Source organism: Hylobates moloch, unplaced genomic scaffold, assembly GCF_009828535.3.
Source record: "Hylobates moloch isolate HMO894 unplaced genomic scaffold, HMol_V3 SCAFFOLD_6, whole genome shotgun sequence".
NCBI lineage: Eukaryota > Metazoa > Chordata > Mammalia > Primates > Hylobatidae > Hylobates > Hylobates moloch.
Window position 1 is genome coordinate 89,289,470 of NW_026652281.1, and position 20,278 is coordinate 89,309,747.

Genomic DNA, 20,278 nt, shown 5'->3' on the forward strand with positions numbered 1-20,278 from the left:
AATCTAGTAATAACCCAAGCAAAGTTAAATATGTTCCAGAGACTGAAGTGATGTTTTCATTAGTAAACCCCAAATCTTAAGGGATCGTGCATTCTAACAAGTTAGAATAGTTACTTTTTAAAACTCTCATTTTAAAGTCAAGACATTTAAAAAACAGATGCTTTGGCCATTTGCTTATTAAACTATAAATATTAAGCCAAAAATTATTTATAGATATGATATACTAATGGCACTCTTAGCTATTAGCTTTTTTCTTTTAAACAGCAAATTCAGACATCATAAACGCTCATAATCTTTTTGATTTACTATTCTAGTTTGCAGGATTTTCCATTTTTAAAAATTGTACTTATTTACATTCTGCCTTGTTCCAAACAAGATTCAGGTGGGGTTTTCAATTAAGTTTATAAAATACCACACCCTCCAAATTTTACTGAGTCAAGAAAAAAACCTAAAAGCTTTTTATCATAACCTTTTAATTTTATCCTCTTGCTTGCGGGCATGCTGTTTAAGTAAAATGTTCTCATCATGCAAACGCAAAAATCTGTCTTCCAGTTCCTCACGACTGACACGTGACACTGCCTGGCGAGACTTCATTGTCCGTGTTGTTGAAATTTCTGCAAAAATGCCAAGATAATTAATTGTGAGGTTACTTAAAATAGTCTCTAAAAACTCTTGATATTAATATAATCTCTGATGCACTCATTTGAGATTTTTTCCTTTGTGATCTACAATTAAGATTGCTTTAGAAAATGTAGCATTGTTTACATCAATTATTTAAGGTGAAAATAAAAATCTTTGCTATTAATGCTTTACATACAGTATTAGGAATTTGAACAACAATAGTATCCATTCAAAAATGTATTCAAGTAGCCATTCTTTAAGAATATAAGATGGAATTCTGATTCAATAAAGACTTTTGAATTTACATGCTGAATGTTGTGACAACTAAAAGAGTATCCGAAGGTTATTTTTTTTACAAAGGCAAGGGTAAGAGTAATTTGGTAAACATAATATGACTAAGATATTTTTCTGAGCTATAGGTGTCTTAGAAAACAAACTATAAAAGTTGTAAGACCAAATAAAAATCCCCTACATTTAAAAATTATCATTTAAAAGCTTCACAAATAATTTCTCTATATACTACCTTATATAAATTTTAAGAACGTTTATACTCTTTAGCATGTGTGTATGACATCCTTTTACAGATGCTTAAATTTGGTATTTTCCATATCATTGTGAAGTAGGTTGATTTTCAACAATTCTCCAATAGAAACAAAGAATAAACTGACAGAGACTAAGGTCCTGTGATAGGTTACTGAGCACAAGAATCGAACTTATAAGTATATCAAAACCCAATACATCACTTTGCACACTTAAAAGTTATTTGTATAATACTTGATATTCCCTGAACGATCTGCAGAGCAAAGCTTACACATACTTTTTACTTTTAACAATAAAATCTGTGTAGCCAAAAATTAGCCGGGTGTGGCGGTGCACACCTGTAAACCCAGCTACATGGCGGGCTGAGGCAGGAGAATTGCTTAAACCCGGGAGGCGGAGGTTGTAGTGAGCGGAGATTGGGCCACTGCACTCCAGCCCTGTGTAGCCAAATTTTATCTTTTTCAATAAACAATACATTGACCACTTTCCTGGTTTTCACAGCGGCCATTTACATTGTTCTGATTAAAAAGTGTATGTAGATTCCTAAATGGAATGTATCTTAAATCCCTAGCCTTCTCAGGCTAGAGGGGGATTTTACATTTTCTATGAGCTGTTGATAATCGATACATGCATGACAGCATGGCTGACACAATGGACACACAAAGATAAACACAGCTCTCTGTTCTAAATTGTTCCTTAAAGTAGTGCTTTTCTTTCTCAACTTGAAAGTGCTTTTTAGCTCTACAGCAACTACTAAGTGATAAAAGGATAAAGAAAACCTTTAATCCACATTAATTTGATAAAAAAGTCACTATCATGTGAGATATTCCACTTAAAAGGCAAAACACTTAAAATATGGCCTTTCCTCCCATATAAAATTTAAACACAAAGAATGTTTTAATACTGAATGTAATTTAAACCAGGCAATTCAGTTTGGAGGCTTGATACTCTCTATGTAGTTTCTACTGATGTGTGGAATTTTAAAAAGATGATTTATGTTAATTCTTTATCAGAACAGAGGGGGGACTGTACATTTTCAATGAGCTGTTGATAATTGATGCATGTAGTAAAATACCATATGTGTTCTAAACTCTCCATCTTTTTGTTTAGTCCAATCAAGGACTATATAGTTACTTAAATGGTTTGGTTTGTATGAGTATCAGAAATACTTTAAATTAAAAGTAAAGAAGTCAGTGATCAAAGTTCATAACTGTAATAAATAACAGCTGGCCATACCTTGTAACCCTCCCATTCCAAAGAGGTTTAGACCTGTATCTTTCACAGGCAAGTCTCCTGCAGTCTCATCAGTTGGACCAGACATGGCCTAGCTGTGGAAAAAAGAAAATTCAAATAAACTCTTTCCAAGTTATTACATTAACTATGCAATGGAATGAACCAAATAAAATGAAAAAGGGACTAGAACTTTAATGGGCATCTTATTGTCCACATGTGTTGCTTGAAGAAGATGAAAGCTTCTATTCTAAAAGTACTACTACATTCAATCATGGAGACAGTGTTCCTTTTAACAGTGTATTTCCTATAGTTTGCTTAGGAAATGAAGTAAGATTATCATTTAAGAAATACCTCCTCTCCATCCCTTTCCTCTCCTCAGCCTCCAAAAGAAAGCAGGTATCTTGGAAAAAACTCAGGTCAGGAACTTGATTCAAATGGTTGCTCTATCATTAACAAATTAGTCAAGCCACCTAAACTCTCTGAGTTTCAGTCTCTCAGTTTTAAGATGGAGTCTTGCTCTGTTGCCCAGGCTGGAGTGCAGTGGCGTGATCTCGGCTCACTGCAAGCTCCACCTCCTGGGTTCATGCCATTCTCCTGCCTCAGCCTCCCAAGTAGCTGGGACTACAGGCGCCCACCACTGCGCCTAACTTTTTTTTTTGTATTTTTAGTAGAGACGGGGTTTCACCGCGGTCTCGATCTCCTGACCTCGTGATCCACCCGCCTCAGCCTCCCATAGTGCTGGGATTACAGGCATGAGCCACCGTGCCCGGCCAGTCTCTCAGTTTTAAAAATGGAGAAAATAATACCTATCTCAGAGAGTTATTATAAGGGTAAATGGGATGAGTAAATTAAAAGCACTGATCACATGTGCCTGGGATGTCAACATTACTCAAATATTAATTGTCTGCTTGATGCACAAATGAGTGGGCCGTTCTGTGCATTTTATTAAAGTTTTGTGAAAGAGGTTTCATTGCATAAATTTACCAACTGGGTTTGTGTTTTTTGTGTGTGTGTGTCTTGCCTTTGTTGCCATGAGGCCTAGGTCCCGCCCAGGGTTCAACTACTTCAACATATAGGCTGTCTAGCTAATTCTGGTATTTTTATAGTTTCTATTCTTTACAGAAATGCACCACAGTAACTTTATTTTGAATGTGGATGTGAGTGGTCCACACAATATCTAGTATGCAAAAATAAAGGATTTTATATTTTCATTTCAATCTACCTAGTAAGCTAAATGCAAACTGTGAATGAAGATACTCTAAAGGGCAGAGTTTTTAAGCTCTAGGATATTGGTTCTAGAATGTAAAGACCAAGACAGTAGCAAGCTTCACTGTCTTGTTCAGCTCTGTATTCTTGGAGGCTAGCACAGAGCTTGGTGCATTCTGAGAGCGGGCATTCGTTAAATAGTTGTTGAGTGAGTGAATGGAGTCCGTGGGGTTTCAGGGTCTGTGAACCCAGAGATGGTTTACCAAATTGTGTATGTATATGTATATATGCAATATTTTTTAAAGAGGGTTCATAACTTTTATTATAACTCACAAATGGTGGAGAACCACTGCATTTTGCTTTTACAGAAACAGCTAACAGACAAATCCTTGGGAGATCATCTACTTCTTTTGGAAGTACTCCTATAGAAAAGGTCAATTTTTAGGATCCTGTTGACACATAGGCCCATGTATGAAAATGATTAGTTTTCCATGACAGAGTTAAGGTCACTTTAAAAATAATGAGGAGGAGGATGATGATGATGATGATGGTGTTAACATTCACTGAATGCTTGTTATGTGCCAGGTACTGTTCTAAGTGCTCTGTTATCGGAATTAATGAAGTGTCTCACCATATCCTTGTGAGGTTGTTACTCAAATGATTCCCGCTTTACAAATGAGAAAGCTGAGACACAGATTAGTTAACTCACGTAAGGTGGTAGTTGAAAGTATTAATAGTTGTGTCTGGTGATATTTTTGGTTGTCACAACAAGGAAGTGGGATGCTACTGGCATTTAGTGAGTAGAGGCCAGGGATGATGTTAAATATCTTACAGTGCTTAGGAGACATAATAATGAATTATCCAGCCCAAAATGTTAATAATAGTGTGGAAGTTGAAAAACCCTGCACTATGCTGCAATGCCTCTCCAACACCCTCATGTTATCCTTCTTTGCTAACTATGCTTCACCTACATTATTCTTTACTTTCCTCGAACTCCCCATACCCTTGTCCTGCTCAAGGCCTTTGTATTAGCTGGCTCCTTAATCTTTGGTGCTCAGCTCACTTCCTCAGACAGGCTTTCCCTGACCATACTATGTTAGAGTAGTCTTCCTTACATTTCTTCAGTTTATTTCTTTTCTTTTTTTTTTTTTTTGAGACAGGGTCTTGCTCTGTTGCCCGGGCTGGCCTCGAATTCATGGGTTCAAGTGATCCTCCCACCTCAGCCTCCCGAGTAGCTGGAACTACATGTGCGTGCCAGCATGCATGGCTTGTATCTCTTATAGCAACTGCCTCTATCTGAAATTATCAGATAAAATTATTGTTTGTCTCCACTAAAAAAGGATAAACATCTTGAGACGGGTATTAGTCTTGTTCACAGCTGTTCAGGAACAGTGCCTGGTACAGGGTGGGAACCAACATTAATATTTATTGAATGACTGGCTATGCGCGGTGGCTCACACCTGTAATCCCAGCACTTTGCGAGGCTGAGACGGGCAGATGACTTCAGGCCAGGAGTTCGAGACCAGCCTGGCCAACATGGTGAAACCCCGTCTCTACTAAAAATACAAAAATTAGCTGGGTGTGGTGGCGCATGCCTGTAATCCCAGCTACTTGGGAGGCTGAGGCAGGAGAATCGCTTGAACCTGGGAGGAAGAGGTTGCAGTAAGCTGAGATCTTACCACTGCACTCCAGCCTGGGCGACGGAGCAATAACCTGTCACACACACAAAAAAAAGAATAAAGAAAAAATATTTATTGAATTAATAAATGAATACCAGGCACTGAGATTAAAATAGCAAGCAAAACCCCCGCCTTTATGAAGCTAGCAAGTTATGGAGGTAATCACATGATAAACAAATAATATATAATTAAGCAAACAATAGACCACTCAGGAGGTTTAGGGTCTACCAACCAACTCCCAATCCAGGGCAAATGAGCAAACTGTGTTAGGGACCTACAACTTGCAGGATCTGGATAGAGATGGCAATTAGCAGCATCAACTCTCACCTTCATGGCTGGGATATAACATTTCAAGTTGGTCCTGGACGTGGGGATAAAGGGCGGGCTGTGATTCAGGCCTGAGGATGTGGAGGTGTCTTGGGCTGGGCTGCCTTCACGCGAGCAGAACTACAGGGCCAACTCCAGGGCCTACTCCAGGGCCTTCTCCAGGCCGCAGAGCGGACCCTAGGACCCTGGCCCGCGCTGCAGTGGGGAGGGTCCGCAACCTCCACCCACCCCCATCCTCCCCCATCCTCCCCCATCCTCCCCCATCCTCCCCCATCCTCTCCCATCCTCCCCCATCCTCCCGAGTACTCACCGCGCCACTGGCCCTGCAGCTAGCTACCGTTGCTATAGCGCCGACAGCGTGGCCGGCGGCTGGCCGAGAGGAGCACGGGAGAAACATGGCAGGCCCCCGTAGCCTCCTGGGAAATGTAGTTCTCCTTGGACTCCAGCCTGTTTGCTCGCGGGGTAGCGGACTACGCTCTTCCAGCTGTCGGACCTGGGAAATTCTCCTGTGCTAAACCCCGAGGCGCTCGAGGGCGTAGCCGCGGTGCATCATGGGAGTTGTAGTTTTCTCCACTCTGAGGGAGAATGGCTCCGGACGGGAGCAGGACGCTGAGAGAACTACATGCAGGAGGCGGAGTCCAGGGCGAGGGATCTACGCAGCTTGCGGTGGCGAAGGCGGCTTTAGTGGCAGCATGAAGCGCACCCCGACTGCCGAGGAACGAGAGCGCGAAGCTAAGGTATGTCGGGCTCCCGGGGCCTGGGGATCTTCGTGCGCTGTGAGCTAGGATCAGGGAACCGGAAGGGCTTGGTTTGATGGCGAGCGGATGCACGGTGTTAAACTAAGGGATGACTGGGCCTTGTCAGCAAGGGACCTGGAGACATTAGAGGGGGTGTTACAAATTCGTCCTTTTCAGGATGCAGGCCGAGTCTTGTTGGATCGGCTCAAAAATGAGAAGCAAGATACCCATTTCCTTCTCCTTCTTCTGCACCTATTTCTTGGTTAAATTTGTAGCCATCCCTGTGCCTCAGTTTACCGGATTCTCAGATGACTGTGATCATACCAGCTGTGCTGTCTCATAATGGTCTCTGAGGACTGAGATCGGCTTAGATGAAATATCTGTGCAGTCAGCTGTGTTTCTTTGGAACAATTGTCTCAGTGACCGGCTGATAACTGTTTGTGTCTTTCAGCGCTGTGGATATGAATCTTTAACTACATTGCTCCTCGCTACCTTTGGTGTTCAGCTTCTGGTAGTTGCCATTCCATGGGATGACCATAATAATGGCAACAGCGATTTTAAAAAGCATTTATTGTGGGTCAGGCACTGTATTAGGTGCATAATATTTAAATTATTTCATATCATTGTCACAGCAGATTACAAGATAGATATTATACAGATGGAGTATAAATAATAGCCCTGCTTCACAAATGAAGAACTGAGGCTCAGAAGCATTGAGTGTTTTCCTTTCTCTCATTCCCAAAGTCAGATCCTGTTGATTTGTCTACATATATTGGGAATCTGCCCACTTTTTTTTTTCATCTCCACTACCTTGGACCAAGCTACCATTATCTTTTTAAGAGACTGTTGGAATAGCCTATTGATTGGCCTACACTCACTCTACACCCTAACTTAATTCTTCTTCCACCTTCTCTCCCTTCCCTCAACTACCATTCTCTTCTGCACACCATAGAGTAAGATCTTCATGAAATGCAAATCTATTTACGTCCCTTTCCTTTGTCCTTACTCTGCCAACCACCTGTTTAAAAATATTCCATGGCTTTCTGTTGCTCTTAGGACAAAGACAAAACTTCACGTTGCCTACAAGATCCTGCATGGTCTGGACCCTACCTGCTTTCACAACCCCATTGGATATGACACTTTGTTCTCTGCCTACCAGTCACTTTGGCCTTCTTAAAAGTCACTCTTCCCTATACTTCATCGGGCTTCAGGGCCTTTGCACATGTTATTTGCTGCCTACTCTATGTTAGGCAAGTATTGGCAGTGAATATCAGTGTTAAATAACGTAGACACAGTTCTTGCTTTCATAGAATTTCATCTTACAAGTGAGTCTGTTTTAGGGCAATACACCTAAGGATTTAAAATATAAAATCTGCTCTATATTGACCTGAGTTATCGCAGTATTTCATAAGGGACCGGAAGTTTTCGTGCTTGAGTCTGCATATGATGTGGATAATATATTAAAGATAAGCACAAAGAGGGTGACCCTTCTGCTTTAGTCTACATAGTGCAGAGAAACAAATGTCATCTCATGGTGTTGTGCATGATGTCTTTCTCATCTTTCAGGTTTATTTTTAAAGTAATTCATTTATTCTGTGAAGATTTATTGAGCACCTATTATTTGCCATACATTGGGATTATAATTTTGGCTGAAATAGAATCACTGCGCCAAAGGAGCTCTTACTCTATTGAAACCATAACCATTGCCTATGAGGTAGTTATTAGTGTCATCCATATTTTAGAGATGTAGAAACTGAGACTTGTAGGTAAATCGTGACTTGCCCAAGGCCACATGGTTGCTAGGTGGAACTAGTGCTCTGAGCCAGGTCTTCTGACTCCAAATTCAAGGCTTTTTCCATTTTCTGCTTGTGAAACATGTTGAATTAGTAGAGCAAGTTGTCTTCCTTTTTTCTTTAAAAAATTTGCTCTTCATTTAAAATTTGTTTGCTTAATATTATTTGTTAGAACAAAGTATAAGTAGTTGTTTTAAATCTTAAATGTAAAGTGTCCAATGGCTCATGAATTATTTTCTCTTTTCTAATCAATTTTATTGAGGTATAATTTACATACAGTCATTTGCAACCATTTTTGTGTACAATTTGATGCCTTTTGACAAATGTATATACCTGCAAAACCACCACAATTGGCATAGCGAACATTTCTCTCCTAAGTTCCCTCTCGTTAATTTGTGATTAGTCTGTCCCTCCACCTTGGCCCCCAAGCAACCACTGATATGTTTTTTTGTCTCTGTAGATGCATTTGTATTTTCTAGATTTCATATAAATGAAATCTAGTATATCAGTGTATACTGATATAGTAAATCAGTGTATACTTTTGGGTCTTTTTTTCATTCAGCGTAATGATTTTTTTTTCAAAATAGAGATGGTGTCTTGCTGTGTTGCCCAAGTTGGTCTGGAACTCCTGGGCTGAAGCCGTCCGCCTGCCTCTGCTACCCAAAGTACTGGGATTATAGGCGTGAGCCACTGTTCCTGGCCAGCATAATGATTTTTGAGATTAATCCATGTTGTTGTATGTATCAATAATTTGTTCCTTTTTATTGCAAATTAGTGGCCCACTGTATAGAGATACCACATGTTGTTTATTCATTCACTTGTTGCTGGACATTAGGATTATTTCTGCTTTTGGACTCCTATGAAAAAAGCTGCTTTTACCATTCATGTATGACATGTCTTTCCATTTTCATTTCTGTCAAAAAAAGCTGCTATGACCATTCACGTAAGAGTCTTTCCATTTTTATTTCTGTTGGGTAATGCCCAGGAGTAGAATTGCTTAGTTATAGGGGAGTTCTTTGTTTAACCTTATGAAGAAATTGCCAGTTTTCCAAAGCGATTTGACCATTTGTTTTAGTTTCTTATGGCTGCTGCAACAAGTTACTACAAACTTGGTGGCTTAAAACAATAGAAATGTATTATCTTACAGTTCTGGAGATGAGGCATTGAAATCAAGGTGTCAATAGGGCCATACTCCCTTTGAAGGACTCTAGGGGAAACTCCTTCCTTGCCTCTTCCAGCTTCTAGTGTCCCTGGTGTTCCATGGCTTGTGGTAGCATCACTTCATAACTTCTCTGCTTCTATCTTCACATGGACTTCTTCTCTCTGTTTCTGTGTCTCAAATCTCTCTCTCCTTTCTGTTAAAAGGATGCCAGTCATTGGATTAGGACCCGTCCTAAATCCGGGATGATCCTGAGATCCTTAAGAGCCTCAACTTAATTACATTTGCAAGGACACTTTTTCCAAATAATGTTACATTCATAAGTGCTGGGTTTTTGGATTCGGACATATCTTTTTTGGGAACAATATTCAAATGCACTGCACCCTTTTACATTCCTACCAACTGTTGGTAGGAATGTAAAATGAGAGTTCTACTTGTTTCGTATCTTTTCATCGCTTGTCAGTCTTTTACATTTTAACCATTCTAGTAGGTGTGCAGTGATATTTGATTTTAATTTGCATTGCAGTGATGACTAATGAGGTTCCATATCTCTCTTTTTGTAAATCTTTATTGAGGTATAATTTACATACCATAAAATTCACCTGTTTTCAGTGTAGGACTCAATGGTTGGTAGCATATTTGCAGAGTTGTGTGACTATCACCACAGTCTTATTTTAGAACAGTTCCATTCCAGAAGAAACTTTGTATTCATTTGCAGTTATTTCCCAATTCTACTTCATCCCTAGGGAACCACGAATCTACTGTGTTCTTTAGATTTGCCTTTTCTGGACATTTTTGTATCGATAGACTCATACAACATGTAGTCTTCTTTCACTCAGGATGTTTTTGAGGTTCATCCATGGTGTAGCATGTGTCGGTACTTTGTTCCTTTTTATTACACGGTAGATAGAATTCCAGCGTCAGGCCGAGCGTGGTGGCTCATGCCTGTAATCCCAGCACTTTGGGAGGCCAAGGCAGGTGGATCACCTGAGATCAGGATAACTTAGATCAAGAGCAGCCTGGCCAACATGGTGAAACCCTGTTTCTACTAAAAATACAAAAATTAGCCGGGAGTGATGGCACATGCCTGTAGTTCTAGCTACTTGGGAGGCTGAGGCATGAGAATCACCTAACCCGGGAGGCAGAGGTTGCAGAGAGCCCAGATTGTGCCACTGCATTCCAGCCTGGGTGACAGAGTGAGACTCTGTCAAAAAAAAAAAAAAAAAAAAAAAAAAGAATTCCAGTGTCAGGATATACCATGTTTTGTTTATCTGTTCACCAGTTGATGGACATTTGATTTGTTTCTACATTTTGACTATTATGGAAAATGCTACTGTGAACATTTGCACCCTAGTTTTTGTGTGGACATGTTTTCATTCCTCTTGGGTAGATACCTAGGAGTGGAATTACTGGTCATATGGTAAATCTATGTTTAACATTTTAAGAAACTGACAAACTGTTTACTTGTGTGGCTACACCATTTTACATTTCCCAACAGCCATTTTGAGGGTTACAATTTTGTCACATCCTTGTCAACACTTGTTGTTGTCTGTCTTTTCTATTGTAGTCATTATAGTGGGTGTGAAGTGGTATCTCATTGTGGTTTGATTTGCATTTCTCTGATGGGTAATAATGTTATGCATCTTCTCATGTGCTTATTGGACATGTATATATCTTCTTTTGTGAAGTGTCTGTTCAAAATCTTTGCCCATATTTTGGTTGCATTGTTTGTGTTCCTATTATTGAGTTTTATGAGTTCTTTATATTTTCTAGATATAAATCCTTTGTTTACTATGTGTGTTGCAAACATTATCTTCCATTCATCTAGGTTACTTAATAGTTTTTAAGAAAGGTCCAATTTATCAATGTTTATTTTTATGATTCATGCTTTTTGTGTCATATCTATGCAATCTTTATCCCAAAGTCACAAAGATTTCTTGTTTGCTTTTTAAATTAAACTTTGTCATCCCTATAATGGGTACTTAAGTTTTTATTTTTCTTTTCTCTTAGAAATAACTTAGATCATATTTTCTCCCTTGTGATTGCTTATGCTGTGGACTTTTATGCTGTTTCCAAGTTTGGAGGGTGAATAAGAAGGTTGGACCAAATAGCTTTCTACGATTAACATTTATTTAATTTGTGTTAAGCATGTGAGAGTACTATACTATACAGTATTCATGCATTTTTAAAATGAACTTTTCTTCTAAGGCATATGATAGAACAGTCCAGATTAGTATTTGATGGTTTGAGTTAGAACCATGGCATCTACGATTTCCTTACTATTGGGATGGGGATTCATATCCTGTGTCTCAGTTTCTCCAGTCATTAATGAGGTTAAGAATAGCTGCTTCTGTGGGTTGGTGTGAGGACCCAGTGTGATTAGGTCTAGCTACTATCCCGGGAGTAGAGTATCATGCCCTTGATTGAGTTTGGTGGCCTGAGGGGTCCTCTGCTGGGGTGGGGCTGGCCCTATGCATTTTTTCCCAGATGTTATAATTTATTATTTTGAAATGATTTAAAACTTATTGAAGAGCGAGAGTAGAACCTAGAGCTCTCATAGACCTGTTTGTCCATATTCACAGTTTAACATCTTGCTGTGTTCACTTTATTGCTCTCTCTCTCGCCGTATGTATCCACATGAACAATTTTTTTTTAATGAACCATTGCAGAGTAAGTTGGAGACATGTCCTCTTTACCCCTAAATAGTTCAGCATATATTTCCTAAGAACATGGACATTCTCTTACATACAAATATAAACACAATCAATTGTTAATTTCAGAAAAAGTTAATGTTGATATAATGCCATTATTTCATCCAAAGTCCATATTCATATTTTGCTCATTGTCCTAATAATGAATTTTATAGCATTTTTTTCCTGGTCCAGGTTCTATCTGGATTGCATATTACCTTTCACTGTCAGGTCCCTTTGGTCTCTTCTCCTTTAATCTGGTGTCCTTTCATGTCCTTTAAATTGGTTCCTCATCCTTTTTCTTTCAAGACATTGACATTTGTGATGTGTGCAAGCTATCTTTTATTTATTTATTTATTTATTTATTTAATTTTTTTGTAGAATGGCCCTGTATTCTTATTGTCTTGTGTTTCCTTATGATTAGATTCAGATTTTGCTTTTTTTTTTTTTTTTTGAGACGGAGTCTCGCTCTGTCGCCCAGGCTGGAGTGCAGTGGCGTGATCTCGGCTCACTGCAACCTCCACCTCCCGGGTTCAAGCGATTCTTCTGCCTCAGCTTCCCGAGTAGCTCGGACTACAGACACGTGCCACCACACCCAGCTAATTTTTGTATTTTTAGTAGAGATGGGGTTTCACCATGTTGGCCAGGCTGGTCTCGAACTCCTGACATCGTGATCCCCACCTGCCTCAGCCTCCCAAAGCGTTGGGATTACAGGCGTGAGCCACCATACCCGGCCCAGATTTTGCATTTTTGCATGTATATTTTTGAGGAAAGATGGGACCTCTAGAGGTCACGTATTTATAATCCACATATGCATCCTGGCTGTAGTTAAGTTTTATTTGGCCCAAACAAACTGAAAGTTGTTTCAGAATTATTTTCTAATATTTAAAAGTTGAGGGATTTCACATAAAGATCTGGGTGTCTGACTCTCTTGAAAAACTCGAGTATCTGGTAACACTGGCCATGCATTTTCCTAACTAGAATTGAATAGTGGCTTCCCTTTTAGGTGGGAAATGTGCTTTCCATTTTGCTGTCATCCAGTTTTGCCCCTTCAGTTACAATATAGTGGTGTAGTGTGGAGCTTTAGATGCAGACTCCTGAAATTGAATTCTGCTCCCTCATTTACTTGAGCAAGCAATTTAACTTCTCTGAGCCTCCATTTCCTCATCTATCAAATAGGAGTGATACGGTTCTGGTAGGGATTGAGATATTATATAGCACATAAAACATTGCTGGCATACAGTAAAAATAAACATTGTTATCATCATCATTGTTATCACCATCATCACCACCACCTTCACTACTGCCTATCTGACTCCAGTAGATACATATTCTGTGTATATATATATATATATACACACATATATACACACACACACACACACACACACATATATATATATATATATAAAATGTATGTATTCTGATCCCAGGACATTTATTCTGTAAACTTATGTTGAGTGTCTAGTCAAGTGGATTTTCTCAAATGGGGTTCCATTAACTTATTTCCCATGCAGCCAGAATGGTACTAGTTTTGTTCCACCTTTCAGAAAATGGAAAATATAGGCACTGAAACCATTTTCTGTGTTCTGTGGTTCAGATAAGGAACCTGACTAAGTGTCAAGTAGTGTACCAGCACCAGGGTAAAGATGGCAGGCACATTCCCATGGAACTGGCTGGCTGTCCATGGAAGGTAAATAAGTACCAACAGTAGAGTGCTGAGTTTTATCACGGGAGGACATGGTAGCAAAGAGGATCTAACACGGCCTAGTAGTCATGGAATTCCTTCCTTAGAAGATCTGTTTAAAGGTGTATCCTTATGAGAGGCCTGGGATTCCTTATGGGGTTTTTCAGAAACATTAAAACTGTTTCATTAGTCATGGAATAAAAAGCTATGGATGTTGAAATCCAAGTTAGCCTCAAAGACTCTTATGCTGGCTTAGGTTAGATCATCTTTTAAACTATTAAAAATAGAACTAGTTTAAGTTTATTATGGAAATGGTTATATACCTAAGAACATTTAATAATTTTGTTTGAGTAATGTACATTTTTATCAGTGAAGAAAAATATCCAGAATATGTAACCTACCATTTTAAGTAACATGATTTAAAAACTCTTCTTTCTGCTTTTGGTGATAGTTGTCTTATCAACTTTAAATGATAAGGTTTATTGAGTTATAAAAATAATAACTTGGCCAAATGCAGTGGCTCAGACCCATAATCCCAATGCTTTGTGAGGCCAAGGTGGAGGAAGCTCACTTGAGACCAAGAGTTGGAGGTTACAGTGAGCTGTGATTGTGCCACTGCACTCCAGCCTGGGTAACAGAGTGAGACCCTGTCTCTAAATAATAATAACAACTCAACAAAAGAAAGTTTCTTATTTATGTTTTTACTGACTGGGTATTTTTACCTTATTTTATATTTCAAATTTGGCATTTTATTGCGGTCCTGAGAAGGTTCTTTTGGAGTCTACTTTTATTATGGGCTATTCTAGATTATGTCACCAGTTTATCTAAACTGGACACTACATATAGGACAGTTTTGGTGTTAGGCCAAAGACCAGGGGACTTGAAAAATGAAAACCTCACCTGACAGATTCTACTCTCTGTTTTTCTTCCTTCTTCCCGAAATCCATTATTATTTTTTGCTTAATCTCTCCTTCAATATATGGGTAAGCCTTTAATCACTGTTTCGGAGGTTTAGTTGACTTCTGTAAATAGAAGAAGAGTTAGTGTATTTGACCATAGTTTCCAAACCACTTTAAATACTGTACCTTACTTGAAAATTGACCAGCTAAACTATTGAGTGAGTTCTTGCTACTTTCTGTTATTTCCAGGCCTGTTTCCTAACCCGCCTAGTATTGGTTTTGAAAACTAAATTAGCCATTCAAAAAAAAATCTTAGACACTTTGAGCAAACAGTAGCTTCCTTGAAGATAGCATTTGTGTCTAATTCATCTTTTCATCTCTCCATTGTACCTGGCAGGATGTCTTCCACAAAGGAGACATTAATAAGTGTCTGGTGAAGAAAGATTAAATGGTTGAGAGCGTCCAGCATCTGTTATGTGATACATGTGACCCTTCATAATTATGATTCTGGACCCTTGGCTGCTAATGAGATTTACTGTGGCTGAGTTTAGTGATACAGATTTTGGCATGCAGATGATAGTCTCCAAAAAAGTAGAGATCATGTTTTTTTTTTTTCAGTTTTGTCATTCACCATTTTATCCCTAGCCCTTAAGATTTTGCCAGACACATGGTAGATATACCATACTTGTCAAACAATGAATGAATGAATTCCCAAGAGCATCACTTGTTATTGGTCAGCAGACTTTCTAATAGTGAGAGATGGAACCGGAATTTGAAAGAAATAATGGAAAATGCTTAAGTACCTTATGAATTTTAAATTAATATATCACTGGTGTGGGCATTAATTTTGAGAAACAAGACTCTTCTGTTCAACACATACGTTAGCAACTGTCAACACTTGTTTTCAAGTGTTCTCTTCCAATTTTAAAATGCCAGTTTACCTTTCAGATTTAGAGTATTTTGTTGTTGTTAGTTTATTATGGCAGTTTTCTTGCTAAAGTTATATTTAAAGTGTGACTTTCTAACTTCTAGAGGAGAGGAACTTTTGTTAAGGTGGTACTTTTGGAACCTTAATGAAAAACACACCTTAGAGAAGGTGAATTTAGAGTTCTGCTAAGCACATTCATTTACTCTTCTATTATAAACTGATTTTGTAATATTTTATAAAATTGTCTCACTGGTTGATTTCACAATGTAAACTGGGAAGATTCTTAGGATTCCTTGGGTTGGGTTAGAACAGGTTCAAGAGATGAAGATTTGTGTTGGTAGGGGCTTGTTTCCAAACATTTGTCCTTGGCATGTTGTTTGTTAAGCCATCACATGTTTGAAAGTTAAACCTTGAATTGGTGCTATGGTTTACATTTAAAAAAATGTATTTTATTATGGTAAGAACACAACATAAGATCTACTCTCTTACCACATTTTTAAGTGTACAATAAAGTATTGTAAACTGTAGGTACAATGTTGTATAGCAGATCTCTGGCACTGATTCATCTTGTATAATTGAAACTTTGTGCCGCTTGATTAGCTCTTTCCCATCCTCCCAGCCCTGGTAATCACCTTTCTACTCTCTGATTCTATGAGTTTGACTATTAGGTGTGCATTTTTGTTTTTGCTATAAGCATGTGTCCTGTTGCTATGCCGATCATTTATTTACTCTGTAGTTTTGGAAATGACCTGCTTACAAAGTGACCGTGCCTCCCCTTATGTTGAAAAACTGCCATATGGATAAAGGGACCTTTACAACTGGTAGAAACCAAGTAGAAAATTCAGTTTGAAGGACCAAATTATGTTGCAGCTGCTCTGAGGAGCAGATTTGTTGCCAGAGCATGAGTGTTTTCATAATTGTTTGTGATCAGAAAATTCAGAGCTCTGATTTCTGCATTAGCCCTGAGTCTGCCCTTTGGCACCTTCATTTAGTGATTGGATCATTCAAGGCTGAGCCTCAAGGGCCAGCATTTCTCCAGTAATAATATAAAATGGGCTGATGTTGCAACCTTAACTCATTCTGCTGAATTGGGCATGATTAAAGTCTCAAGGCTGCATTAATATGGATTTTCTATTTCTATGTACAGCCGTCCATTATCTCACTATTTTCCAGTGTGCCATTTTTTGAAAACAAAAATGGAAAATTCTGCTGATGAAATTTTTTTTTTGTCTGTCAGCACAACAGCATTTGTTTGGCTTAAGAATATGAGAATAGCACCGGGCAAATGAATGCAAACATTACAGTTTATGTGGACTCTAGCCTGTTGTCATGTCGATCTTGTTATTTAGGTAAATAGTGTGCAATTTTTCGCTGAATCAGCAGCCAATATGCTGCGAGCCATTTTTGTTTTAGTTACATTATTGGCTGGTAACACTATTAATGAGACAATAATTGGGAAATAGTAGTCATTGTTCTCATAAAACACGATCCTTGTGTTGGAACCACAGCCAGGCAGAGGAGTTGCATATGCAGACTGCAAGGGAGGAAAGGATGAGTAGCCAGTGTTCCCAGCTTTTAAAATCATCAGACCCCTGCTGCTTAAATTGCCCCAGCTGTTAATGCTGGAACCATTACAGTAATGGACTCAACAAATGAAGGAGAACGAAGACACGCACACTTTATTACCAGAGGGGCAATTTTCTCTTCATATGTAATAGCAGCAGTGCCTCATATTGATCAGACCATCAAGATACTAATCCTCTGTAAAATTACTTGTTATAACTGAAAATGTGTTAATCCAAATCAGTCTGTGTCCTGACTGTCTACTTACTATTGAATACAGACTATTAGATGCTTTATTTTTCATGATTTAAAGGCTTTGCCCTGAAAATGGTTGGCTTTTCCCTTGCAACTCTGAGTGCTTAATCTTAGCTATAGCCCAGGGTTGTCTTTTTGTTTTAAACAGAACATCACCCACTTAATTAAGGAGTGAGTGTCTGTCTTGCTGTCTGAGTTATGCTGGTGTTTTATGTTCCTCTGGATTTATTAAGCATCTTGTTTTACATTCAGTCGGTGGTTTGTACTGTAAATAAAAATAGGCCCGTCTTGCACATATTAGAAATTTGCAGGTAGCAAATGTCAATAAGTACCAGGGATGTAAGGTTCTTTGATTTATACTTCAGGCACCAGGTTGTGGTTTGTCGATTGAACCCATAGGCAGGATGCATCTTGGTGTCTTCTGTGGAGCAGATGTGTTTTTGTATCGTTGTCTGAGAAAGTTTATGTTTATTTCTGCATCCTTGGTCCAGTAGATTGCTTTTTAGATAATGAGGCATATCCGCTCCCCCTCTTATGTCTTGTGAGAAATGACTACAACCTAAACATTATTATGAGAAGACCCGTTAAAAACTGATTTCTATCTTCCTGAATATTTGGAATTTTGAGAACTTTGTAAAATTCCCATTTTTTTCATTATAATCTCTTTCCACATACCTTATATGTTTATTTGTATATAGACTCAGATGCCCTCTTGGCAGTATATTTATTCTAATATGTTGTTATAGCTCAAAGCATTTGTGTGACATTCTCTGTAGAGTTCATTCAGAAATACTTAATTAGTACCCTTTGTGTACCAGGACTTGGATTACAGGCTGGAGACTTGAGGACGAGTAAGATATAATCTTTGCCGTTGAGGACCTCATAGGAGGAAGACAGGCATGTAAACAAATAATTATAATAATACAGTATAGTAAATACTAGTCTACTGTGAATGTGTACTTCTTGGGAGCATGGCCGCAATAGTAAAATCAGCCTCATTGGTTTTTTTTGCTGTGTTATCAAAAGCAGAATTTTGACATCCACTTTGAGACTTGTTTCTGAATGACTCGTAGCTGTTTGAAAGAAATCTCTTCCTTCCTCGCTGGAGACATGTTTACTACCCTAGGGGGATAGTCAAAGGAAAGTTTTCCAAAAATGTTTTCATCAATGACCACATCTTTGGATATGTATAGAGTTTCCCAAGGAGGCTACTTGAAAGGAGATAGTGCTTATGTTGTTTATGTTCTGGCATTTATGTATAAATCAGTCTTATTGCTTTAGAGTATAGTTTATGAGGAGAAACTGTAGCCTGTGGTGGTTAAGAACGTGGAATCCTTTAGCTCTGTGTACTGGCTGAGTGATCTTGGGCAGTCACCTAATCTCCTTGAGCCTCAATCTTCATCCGTAAAATGGGTATCATAATAGTTGTGAAGATTAAATGATTTAACATATGTAAAGCATTTAGAATATTGTTGGGGCAAGTGCTATATAAGGTTAGTTATTATTATGCATGTGACTATTAAAATAATGAAATTATTTTTCATATGTAGCTTATGAAAGTCAGCTTCGTAAATATAGAACCATACTATATATATAAGTAAGTATATGGTATATTAGATAGAGAAGCATTTCTTAAATTTCTTAATGAATTTTTTTCTGATTACATAATAATTTTTTATTTTAGAAAAACTAACAAATATGGAAAAATATGAGGCAGAAAAAAGTCTCATAATTCTTCAGAGATAAATACTGTTACTTTATATTGGTATATTGTTTAGAATATTATTATGCTTATTATATATAATATATACAGTATGACTAATTTTAATTAAATATATTTATGATATATATTATATAAGATATATTTTAAACAAAAATTAGAATGATAATTTGTATATTTTTTACTCTGCCTTTTTTTACCATCCAGTATATTTTTTCATATAATTCCAATTGTATAGTATTGTATGGATATTTTTCCATTCTGTCATAGGTTATCCTTTAGTGAACATTCTTGTACATAAATCTCTGCAAATCTTTGGAATGTTTCATAGGGTAAATTAAAAGGAGAATTGTATGGGCTAACTTTTGTAAAGATTTTTGGTTATCATTGTCAAGTTGCCACCCAGGGAGGTAATGCCAGTTTCCAGTTTAAGAAGCAATATGTGAGAATGCTTATTGGTACATCCACTCTAACACTGGGAATTATCAGAAAACAAAAATGTTTGCTAATTTGGAGGAGAAGTAGGAACTTGTAGAACTAATTTGTATTTTCCTAATTATTATATTTGGTTGAATTTCCTCCCACCATTTATATTGGCCAAATATAGTTCTTTTGTGATTTGTTTATTCATATAGGCTTTGTTCATTTTGCTAACGTGTTTGTCTTTTCTTACTGATTTGGAAAATTATTTTGTAGATTAGGGATGTTATTTACTAATCATGTGATAAAAATATTTTTCCAGTTTATTGCCTGACTTTTATATTTTTGTTATTCAAAAGTTTTCCTTTGTTTTTAATTAGAAAAACATTTTCCGCCTGAGTATTAGATTAACAGTCACTTACGTGTTCTTCTGGTTATTAATATTTTATGTTTTTTTCATATAATTGTTAAAATGTGTCTAGAATTTAGTTGGTGTTACAGTATGGAGTAGATGTGGAAATTTTTCTTCCCCAAGGCCAATCAGATATTGCTGCCTGCATTTATTGACTTATCTTTTACGTACTGATTTGAATGCTTAAATAATCAGATCTGCTTTTTATCCTGTTTGTTTTTATTTTGACACATCATTTTAATTGCCATCGATTTATAATATCTTTCTATATTTGGCAGCATAAGGCCCCTATAATTAGTCTTTACTTTCAAAAATTCCGTGGCTCATCTCTTGCTTTGAGAAGACAACCTAAATTTTTTCCCAGGTAAATTTAAAAATCACTTTTTCAAGGTCCCCCATGTGCTCCACC

General features: G+C 37.8%; 2 protein-coding genes across 11 annotated transcripts in view; one reads left to right on the forward strand and one right to left on the reverse strand.

The window, feature by feature from the left end:
* Positions 1 to 6,042, reverse strand: part of RPGRIP1L (RPGRIP1 like) — a 103,468-nt gene extending 97,426 nt beyond the window's left edge. For 3 of the 5 annotated variants that reach the window (XM_032157356.2, XM_058440991.1, XM_058440990.1), the window contains exons 1-3: positions 5,917 to 6,042; positions 2,398 to 2,489; positions 470 to 614 (exon numbers count right to left, since the gene is read on the reverse strand). In XM_032157356.2, the coding sequence (XP_032013247.1) occupies positions 470 to 614; positions 2,398 to 2,482 (230 nt within the window). In that variant the 5' untranslated portion in view covers positions 2,483 to 2,489; positions 5,917 to 6,042. Of the gene's footprint in view, positions 1 to 469; positions 615 to 2,397; positions 2,490 to 5,606; positions 5,791 to 5,916 lie in introns of those variants that run through there. The other 2 variants (XM_058440989.1, XM_058440988.1) reach the window with 2 other exon arrangements.
* A 34-nt stretch (positions 6,043 to 6,076) lies between these two features.
* The window catches only part of FTO (FTO alpha-ketoglutarate dependent dioxygenase), a 413,232-nt gene continuing 399,030 nt past the window's right edge, over positions 6,077 to 20,278 (forward strand). For 5 of the 6 annotated variants that reach the window (XM_032157362.1, XM_032157363.1, XM_058440993.1 and 2 more), the window contains exon 1: positions 6,077 to 6,343. In XM_032157362.1, coding sequence (XP_032013253.1) covers positions 6,158 to 6,343 — 186 coding nt within the window. In that variant the 5' untranslated portion in view covers positions 6,077 to 6,157. The remainder of the gene's footprint in view (positions 6,344 to 20,278) is intronic. The other variant, XM_058440997.1, reaches the window with a different exon arrangement.